Source organism: Panthera pardus, unplaced genomic scaffold (genome assembly GCF_024362965.1).
Source record: "Panthera pardus isolate Hobbes unplaced genomic scaffold, ASM2436296v1 HiC_scaffold_6, whole genome shotgun sequence".
NCBI classification, from domain to species: domain Eukaryota; kingdom Metazoa; phylum Chordata; class Mammalia; order Carnivora; family Felidae; genus Panthera; species Panthera pardus.
In genome coordinates, this window is record NW_026526991.1 from 97,623,590 (window position 1) to 97,634,079 (window position 10,490).

Genomic DNA, 10,490 nt, shown 5'->3' on the forward strand with positions numbered 1-10,490 from the left:
TTATGGAATATTATCTAGTTGGGGACTACCTTGCCCTAAACCATATACTTTTACATATATATTAGTATTTTTTTTTCTAAACTGCTTCTAGTTAATGACTATGTTGATAAGAATGGAAATTGAGTTTAAGGTGCAAAACATTTGATCTGTGTCTGGTTTTGCAGCTTCCAATGACGGGGTCAGATTACCAAACTCCAATTATAATTCACAGCTATACATATGGGCTACAGAGAATTGGACAAGAAGAAATTGTTACTAACCTAGTGACCGTATTTTGTACACAAAATATCAATTACTCTTAGATTCTAAAAGGAAGTTTAGAATGGTATATCACCCTCTCATGATAGCAAACTATGTACATATTTTCTGAAAATAACTTGAAACAATTTTAATGAGATGTTTCAAAATATATGCATAAGTATATATGCATTTGGTGGGCATATATTCATGTGTATATGATTTACACATGAATATATGTATTATACATGTATATATGTACATATATACGTGTTTATATTTCTATACACATGTATATGTATATGTATATACATGTATACACATGTATATGATTTACACATGAATATATGTATTATACATGTATATATGTACATATATACGTGTTTATATTTCTATACACATGTATATGTATATGTATATACATGTATACACATGTATATGATTTACACATGAATATATGTATTATACATGTATATATGTACATATATACGTGTATATATTTCTATACACATGTATATGTATATGTATATACATGTATACACATGTATATGATTTACACATGAATATATGTATTATACATGTATATATGTACATATATACGTGTATATATTTCTATACACATGTATATTTATATGTATACACATGTATACACATGTATATGATTTACACATGAATATATGTATTATACATGTATATATGTACATATATACGTGTATATATTTCTATACATGTATAGATAGAAAATATATACACATGTGAATACCCTGTATGTATATAAATAGATAATTAGATAAGGAGATGGAGAAAGAAATCATTATATCAACTCGGCAGTAGGCTGTGTGTTGACAACAAACGAGACAGATACGATTCCTGCCCTCATGGAACTTATTCAACAAAGCAAAGTCATGAGTCAAATAATAATAATGATGAGTTCCATGAGGAGGAGATAGGTAATGAAGTCCAGGTGAGTAAACAGCTTTGCCAAAAAGACTATGACATCCTATTAGGGAAATGGGCTTAAATATTTACAGTAAAAATGTTAGCACCAAACTACTCCTCTTTGAGGCATGGTCTAAAGTTATAATTTATACCTAACTACAAACTAAGGAGACTGTTGCCCAAGTAAAAGCATAAATGATATCTATTGGTCAAGTTAAGGAAATAAACATTATTGATATTTTTACTCAGCTTAAATTACACTGTAATTGCAGTCATATAACTTCTCTGGACAAAATAATAAAAATAAGAGGAAGGAGGAGGAGGAGGAGAGAAGTTGGAGGGAGAGGAGGAGAAGGAGAAAGATTTTTGATAAAACAAAATACATATTTGTGAAGTGTTTTATGCTTTATAAAATATTTTAATACACAACATTTTACTTGCATTTTCTAGTGACCCAGAGCAGTAGTAAAGTATTAGTGTTCTTATTTTCTTTTGCTATACACAAGGACTTTGAATGTCAGAGATAGCAGCTGTCTAAAGACCGTTGAGTAGACCCAAGTTACAACCTGAATCCAAGTCTTCTGCATTTTATTCATCATTCTTACAATATCTACAATGCTGTCTCTCTCTTTTTTGTTAATTTTTTTTTAATCTTTATTTTTACTTTTGAGAGGGAGAGAGACACAGAGGGCGAGCAGGGGAGGGGGCAGAGAGAGAGAGGGAGACATAGAATCCGAAACAGGCTCCAGGCTCTGAGCTGTCAGCACAGAGCCCGATGCGGGGCTCGAACTCGTGGACTGTGAGATCATGACCTGAACCGAAGTCAGACACTTAACTGGCTGAGCCACCCAGGTGCCCCTAATGTTGTCTCTTTCTAAGTGAGCTTATTTCCTATGGTTTATATAAAATAAATACCCACTTATTTGTTAAAGGAGCTGAAATATGTGCAACCTGTTCTTAGAAACGTAGGGTTTCTTCCAGGCCGCCTACTGCAGTCAGTACAGGCCATGCTCACAGATGCTCCTAGTTTTCTCTCAGTGGAATTTATTCAGTGGACTTCCTAAGGATCCTCATTTGTGTTCTCTGATTCAAGCCATGTTCAAGAGAATATTTTATAAACTGGGTCATACAACGCTATAGACAGTTTATAAAGGTTAATATGCTTTATCTTGTAGTGATATTGAACTGTGGGACCAGAATTCCATCTCCCGGTTTTATCTTTGGTTATAAGTCATCCAGCGTCTAGCATCTCAGTGTCCCTATTTATACAGCAAAGGACTGGATTCAATAGTTTTTAGTGCTGCTTGTGATGCTAAAACTCACTGATTTCCTAAAGCTATCAAGCAAAAGTAAAGGTTATTTAACACAACCTAGGATGCTAAATTCCTGTACCCAGATCAGATGATGCAGTTTGTGCGTTGATGTAAAAATGAGCTTTTCTTACTTAATAGATATGAATACTTAGGTTAAAATAGGCAAAGGTCTAATCAGGTCTAGAATAAAAATTGTTCCTTCACTTAGGTATACTTGAGAACAGTTATATAGATTTTTCTTGGATGGGTATGACTGCTATATATTCTGTTGATTTATGCAGCAATCAGACATGACATAATCACCAGGTATAACGATTTACCTATAGAGAGGAATAGAGAGATAGAGATAGATGAGATAGAGAGAGAAGAGGCAAAAATTATATATATATATACATATATATATATAATATATATAATATATATAATATATAATAATGTATATATGAATATAGCTATAGCTATATATATAATGTCATAGCTATAATGTATTAAATCTGGTAGTCTATTAGAAGCCAAGAGCATGGAAAGTAGAGTATGATCAATTCCAATGGGATGGAGTGGAGGAAATTCATAGAGGAAATTGTGCTGTAACATAATAGATCATTTAAATACAAGTTGGACAGGATGAAATTGTTTTATTGCAAGTTAAGGTGGGGGTATGGCTTTGAGGAACACAGAGCAGCGTGAGCAAAGGCCCAGATATTTCCTAAAGTAACATGATATGTATAAGGGACTAGGAGAAGTTTGGTAAACAAGAAAATGGAGACAGAAACAAAGGGCCTACAGAAAAATCAGATGAAATAAAGCTGCAGATGTAAACAGAAATCAAATTCTGATGCACTTTTCATTAAAGTTCAAAGAAAAAGTTAGACTTGAAACATAACTTAAGCATCATAGAAGCATATGCAGAACCGGAACAAGTATCTCCCACTTAGTTATTTTGTGCATTTTATTTTTTTATTATTTTTTAATACATAATTTATTGTCAAGTTAGCTAACATACGGTGTATACAGTGTGCTCTTGACTTTGGGAGTAGATTCCCATGATTCATAGCTTACATACAACACCCAGTGCTCATCCCCACAAGTGCCCTCCTCAATGCCCATCACCCATTTTCCCCTCTCCCCCGCACCTCCCCCCCCATCAGCCCTCAGTTTGTTCTCTGTATTTAAGTCTCTTGAACACTTGTCTTTTCCCCAAATCTATTTTTCTTCTAACAAGAATTTTAATGAATCAACAGGCCATCAATCCAGTCCATACATCATCACCTATCTCTAATTTTGAGACAATCCTTTTAGTGTAAGGTGTAAAACCTTAACCACGTGTATAAGCAACACCTAGCTCCTGTTCGAATTTCTGGCCTTGGTTATGGTCCACTCATGCTGATTTCCCTTTCTCAAGTGAAAAGGACCTTTACCCTCGAGGACCTTTACACGCTCACTTCCTCTTTGCTGAGAACGTGCTCTCCTCATCCTTAGTCTAGTGAGCTAGCTCTCTGCATCCTTGAAGTGTCACCTGAAATGTCGACTCCAACCCCCACCCCTGAGCGGGACCAACTCCCCTCAACTCTTGTTCTCTTAGTACCTGTGGCTATCCCTTTTGTATCACTCCTTGAAATTTGTTAATTACTTGCTCACTCTCTATCTGCCCCACTAGGCTCTCAGCACAATGATGGCAGGGACCATGTCTGTAATAAATACACACAACGATGCTTAACATAGGGTACAGTCACAAATATTTTCATTTTATTGACTGGATGAGTGTCCATTAGGCAATTGTATATAGGAGATCTCTGACGAGAGGCCTGGGTTGGGCACATCAATTCAATAATTATCAGTATAAGCATGACAGCGTCATGAGAATGAGTGTGCTCACCTGGGAGGAGTGTGTCACCGGAGAAGAGCAGGGAGTCTTGAATCCGAGCAATGCCAGCATCTACACGAGTGGCGTCTGCCATGGATTTCTTTCAACTTAGCAAGAAAATAAATACGAGAATTTACGATCTGTCCTCATTTGGAGAAAAACGAAGAATGACTAAGGAAATCCCAAAACTTCAGACTGAAGGGCCAAAAGCTAATCTGGTGAATTTCATATCTAGGGATAAGATAATCGTTTTACATCAAATTCTAATGTGTCTCAGAGCAGAACATTCAGGGCGTGCCTCCGCCTCGGTAGTTAATATATCAGGAAATTGTTTTCAGTTGAAAAACACAAATCTTCCGCTGAACGCATGTCATGCTTGGATGGCTGGATTGGTTACCTAGGAAAGTGCTTCTATTTCTCCGAAAGTACAAGAACCTGGACAGCAAGCCAGAACTTCTGTGCCTCTCATGCAGCCACTCTTGCTGTCTTCAACACCACTAAAGAACTGGTAAGGCAATTCTTTTAAATTATGATTATGTTCTTGGGGGTTATAGCTGATACGGAGGATGCACACTGGAAATGGAAATGGTCCAAAAAAGACCCTCTCATCCATCATAGAAGAAACCCCCCCCTTTTTTTTTTTCCACATCAGCTTAATCAAAGAAAGAGCTCACGTCAGACCACACTCACCTCCCAGGTCAGGTCAGATCAACCCTTAGAGTAAAAATTATTAGACAACATTTAGGACATGACTTTCCCCACCTGACTTTTCCAACTGGGAGTAGAAGGATTTAGAAATAAGTTACATACTAAGCATTTTTCCCTATGCTTAATATAGAGCAGCTTATATATTCCTGCCTAGACTCTAAAAGCAGGGTTAGAGTGGTATATCTCCCACCAGAAAGATCCGACTATTCTTCAAAAAAATGCAACTGCATAATTAGCTAGCTCTATATTTTTGAGTGAAATACAGCAGCAAAATCCAGGGAAAGTCCAAAACCACTTCCCACGAAGCTCAGACCCATGAAGCCATAATAAAGCCCTCAGTAATGAACTGTTATTGCCTACCTGTTTTACACCAAATTAAAGTTGCTTTTTGTGGAACTATATTCAAAAAATAATAATAAGCAGAAATTCATGGCAAACCAGGTGTCAGAGATACTGGAAAGGATTAATAAAGGAGTCAAGCATAACCAAGAAGGTCTGGTAGGTTCAAGGCTAAGAAAAGGGTTAATGGAAAAACTTAAAAGCACACAGTACAAACTTCCCCCAACCAGGAATAATAGAGATAGAGAACAATAGAGGTGGCAAGAGACAAAACAGTTAAGACCTCAAGGAGCACAGGGATGTATTTAACATTTATGGAACCCTTACTCTACCAGGAAAGGACAGAAGAGGGATTGTCCTAAATTTGAACTAATTTTGTAGCTCGTTCTGACAAGGATTTTTGGATAAGTACATTCAGATGGCTGAAAAGTAGAAATGAAGTCATACATTCCATTCTATAGAATAATAAACCAAGAAACTAAAGCAGTGAAAAAACGGGAAGTATCAGATGAATACGGAAACAAAACAAAGGAAATACTTTGACTGAAAAGCACAGTCACTGAAATAATTTTTGCAATAAACAAACAAGAGTTCAACAAAATAATGAAGATATACAAAAGCAATGCTGCTTCTGTACATAGATAGAATTGATCACAGAAAAAGAAAACAGATTTATGCACCTGATTATAAACAGTAGAGATTATAAACAGTAGAGATTTTTTTTAATTTTAAAAATTTTAAACTTTTTAATTTTAAAAATTTTAATTTTAAAAATTATAAACAGTAGAGATTTTTAAAAAAAATTTTAAATGTTTATTTTTATTTTTGAGACAGAGAGAGACAGAGCATGAACAGGGGAGGGTCAGAGAGAGAGGGAGACACAGAATCTGAAGCAGGCTCCAGGCTCTGAGCTGTCGGCACAGAGCGCGACGTGGGGCTCGAACTCATGGAGACCATGACCTAAACCAAAGTCGGATGCTTAACCGACTGAACCACCCAGGTGCCCCTAAACAGTAGAGATTTAAAAGCATAAAATCTTACAAATAATTTTATGCTAATGAATTTGAAAACTTTGAAGAAATGGATAATTGTCTAAATAATTATTTAAACAATTGTGTAGACAACCGAAATTTGGATATGTATGGACAGACATATTTTTAAAAAATTGAATTGTAAGCATCAAAGGGTAAAAAGTGTTCAAACAAACTAAAGCGTTCAAATAAATTAAAGACATAGAGAAAGTATCAACCCAACAGAATTCACAAAAAGCTAAAATAAGGGGAAAAAAACTAGTAGTCAACAAACACGACACTGACAAATCCAAATACGACAGCAATCGTGATAAAATGATTTTTAAATGCTTTTAGTTTCTTAAATGAAAAAAAATTATCAGATGGTTTAAAAAAAAAAAAAAAACAATAAAGTCCGGTAACGTGCTACTTACGGAGACATACTTAAGTGCATACGCATACACACACGTGTGAACACACACATAAAAGTTAGACAGAAAAATGAAAGGAAATATATGCAAAGCAATTACTAACCAAATCCAAACAAAACGTAAAAGCTAGGCTATTGGTAATAATATCAGAAAATATAATGTATCAGAATGAATTACAAAGATATATAAAACCAGAATGAACCAATTGTTCAACATATTTTACTGCTAAGATTGTCCTGTTCCAAAAGGCACCAAACCTAAGATTTACTGGCAAATTTGACCAAGCCATCACAGAACAGATCATGTCTGTCTTCCAACAATGCTTTTAGAAATGAAAAAGAGGGGCACCTGGGTGGCTCAGTTGGTTAAGCATCCGACTCTTAATTTCGGTTCAGGTCATGATCTCATGGTTCATGAGTTTGAGCCCTGCGTCGGGCTCTGTGATGGCAATGCGGAGCCTGCTTGGGATTCTCTATCTCCCTCTCTCTCTGCCCCTCCCCTGCTCTCTTTCTCTCTCTCTCTCTCTCTCAAAATAAACAAACACTTCTTAAAAAAGGAAATAGAATAGGAAGAAAGCTACCCAATGCAATTTACTAGGGTAGTTGTTACAGAAGTAACTGAACCCATGAACTAACCTGTGAACCAGATAAGGACACTGCCGCCTTCCAAATATGAAAGTCTGTGTTTCTCCAAAAAGTATAACGAGACAAAAGAAAATCCAACCGAACGAAGCATTTGCTATTCATCCTAATATACTTTCTTAAAGGATTTCCTGAAGCGATATTCTGACCACTCTCAATATTGGATTGGACTGAGTCGAGAAGCAGGACAGAGCTGGAAGTGGATAGATGGAACCATATACAGTGGTTGGTAAGTCCTGGGTCTGTAATTTATCCACCGAAAGCTGGGGCTCTAAGCCCTTTACCACCACAGAGAGATCTGAGCTAAAATCCATACACACCATTCTCCTGGAAGTTTCCTTTGTGGTGGAGAGTAAAATGAGCCCAGAGAAAAAGTGGTAATATAAATTATTGTATAGAGTAAAGGGGTGCCTGGGTGGCTCTGTTGCTTGAGCGTCTGACATGGCTCAGGTCATGATCTGACCGTTTGTGGGTTCGAGACCCACATCGGGCTTTGAGCTGGCAGTGCGGAGCCTGCTTCAGAGTCCGTCTCCCTCTCTCTCTCTCTGCCTCTACACTGCTTGTGCTCTCTCGCTCTCTCTCTCTCAAAAATAAATAAACTTAAAAAAACGATTGTACAAAGCATTTAATACTTGTAATATTCCAACAATGTTTCATATCATTTGACTTCCACAACAGCCGTGGGAAATAGGCATATTTATCTCCACTTTACGGGGGCGAGACATCAATGTTCAGAGATGTGAATGCTTCTAGAATTTCACAACGCATATTTAATACGTACTTAGCGGTAAATCCTGCACTTCTTCACCATATAGGTTACAGGTTTTTTTGAGTTTCTGAAGCCGCATTTAAGGCCAACAACGCATATGAGTTCACTTTGCGTTATATTCAAACACTACCGTGTTGGGTAAGAGTAAACGCTCCCAGCAGAGGAAAATTTTTCTGCAGTCACTCCAGTCAGGACTCACTCATCCTGTCGCCTTTGTTTTTTCCCCCTTCTGTGTTTTGTTTTAGGTTTCAAGTCATTGGAATTGGAGAATGTGCCTATCTACACAAAACAGGGATCAGAGGCTCCAGTACCCGCTTGGTTAGAAAATGGATTTGTAGCAAATCAGACATATGCATACCCAGAAGTTAAGACATCATGGATCTAAGATATTTTACGTAAAATAGTGTAAAAGGGATAATTTTTATTCCTCTTGAAGGAAACATATTATATTAATATGAAAGTACATGAGATTCATGTTTAGAAATTTCCATTGGTGTTTTACTCCGCATCTCTAAATCCATGTTTATAAATCTTCTAGAGTCTTAGGATTCAAGAAATACATGCCCCAACGTCCGTTCCCAAATCTCACAGAATAAAACTTCTGATACGTAATACATTAAATACGAATGAAAAACTTAAATGACATTTTACGGTATTTACTCCTATGGATTCAGATTAATGTCATTTAAAGTGGCTTGTTCTTCTAAGAACTGTAATATTTTTGCCCTGCCTCCTTACTTTTATTATCGATACTAGTTGTTGATGTTCTTTCGGTTTTGCAATATGTATGAGAGTCACTCGTGAATGTAGCGTTATGGAAACACAAGCCTCGTGTTGAAATGCGTTGAGTTACTAGCTAAACGAATCGCTTTCATGCGCCAACCCCACAGGCCATCATGTTCAGACCATCAGGATTTTGAGTAAATAGTCTGAACTAGCACCTGTCTAGTACCGAATGCCAGGAACCTATTGTACAATGGACAATATCAATAGTATAAATTTGGGGAACAAATGGGTGAAAGAGGTATTTGAACTCTGCTGCTCAAGCCTCTAGTTGAGAAAACGACAAATCAGGTTCTGTGGCAGAATGTGTAAATTTTCAGAGAATATGATCTTCCCATTTACTCAAGGTTAACCAACTCAAGGTTAATCTGTTTGTTAAAAATGATCCTTGCATTAAAGTGAAATCCGTGATCTGCATCTTATGGGTGCGTAATTTATGTTCACTGCTAGAAATGAAAACAGTTGTCACAGAACACAGACTGGAGAACGGGACAAGTAAGAACTTAGGAAAAGAGCAGTGGGGTCTCATTCTTGTATCTTTTCCAAGCCAGGCCAAAGTTTCCATGTTTTCATCCCCTCTCCGCACCCTCATTTTCACTTCCTTTTCCTCCCTGTACTTCCCTCTCTCCTATTCTTCAGAAAATCAGAGATGGGACAGATGAACCTTTCACGTTTAATTATCAAACAGTAGAAGAAGTGCACAAACAAATGTATATCTTGTATGGAAAGGTTCAGCGGCAACAGAAGGAAGTGCGTGCCCAAAGCCGAGAAGGAGGCTCCCAGTGAAATCATTACAGGGGAAATATTGTTTGTTTTTTAATTTTTTTTTTAATATTTGTTTATTTTTGAGAAACAGAGTGAGACAAAGCGTGAGCAGGGGAGGGGCAGAGAGAGAAGGAGACACAGAATCTGAAGCAGGCTCCAGGCTCTGAGCAAGCCGTTGAATGCACAGTTCTGGAACTCATGAGCAAGTCTGGGCTGGATACACGACATGGACACGAGTAGAGCCCCCAGAGGTCCGAGGGAATATGTTGACTTGACGAAAGTAGAAAAGCCCTTCGTAGCAAAGAGTCATTGCTTGCCTAATGAGAAAATAATTTTCTTTTACAAATGCTTGTTACTTGATTTTTGTTTTATTTTTTAGGTAGGCTGTAAAGCTAGATTGCTTAGTCTTAGTCACAAAGCTGAATCTGTGAGCACTAATAGAACAATAGTATAATTTCAGACAAATAAATTAGTTCATATGTATTTATAGAACTATTAAATGAGAGAAGTGCATAGTTTTCAGAAGATGAGATGCCGAAACATTTGAAGATGGTTGGACTTGCAAAACTTCCAATACTGGATAGTGTCCAAGATCACATAGGGAAATGTAAAATGTTTCTTTGCCCTTTCAAGTTACAGTTTTAAAAATGAGGGGATCATTGTATCTATATAGTAAAGCAAAAATGTCAAG

General features: G+C 36.8%; 1 protein-coding gene across 1 annotated transcript; it reads left to right on the forward strand.

The window, feature by feature from the left end:
• Positions 1 to 4,694: 4,694 nt before the first annotated feature.
• On the forward strand, positions 4,695 to 9,375 carry LOC109259102 (C-type lectin domain family 2 member D-like). Its single transcript, XM_053894993.1, has 3 exons — positions 4,695 to 4,861; positions 7,608 to 7,711; positions 8,497 to 9,375. Exons 1-3 carry the CDS (start codon positions 4,721 to 4,723, stop codon positions 8,618 to 8,620), a joined length of 369 nt encoding a protein of 122 aa, XP_053750968.1. The 5' UTR covers positions 4,695 to 4,720; the 3' UTR covers positions 8,621 to 9,375.
• Positions 9,376 to 10,490: the final 1,115 nt, after the last annotated feature.

Bases quoted from the DNA above. Each gene is read 5' to 3' on its own strand.
- LOC109259102 (XM_053894993.1), top strand. From the start codon at position 4,721: ATGTCATGCTTGGATGGCTGGATTGGTTACCTAGGAAAGTGCTTCTAT. The intron at 4,862-7,607 runs GTAAGGCAATTC...ACTTTCTTAAAG, and splicing joins TCAACACCACTAAAGAACTG to GATTTCCTGAAGCGATATTC. The intron at 7,712-8,496 runs GTAAGTCCTGGG...GTTTTGTTTTAG, and splicing joins GGAACCATATACAGTGGTTG to GTTTCAAGTCATTGGAATTG.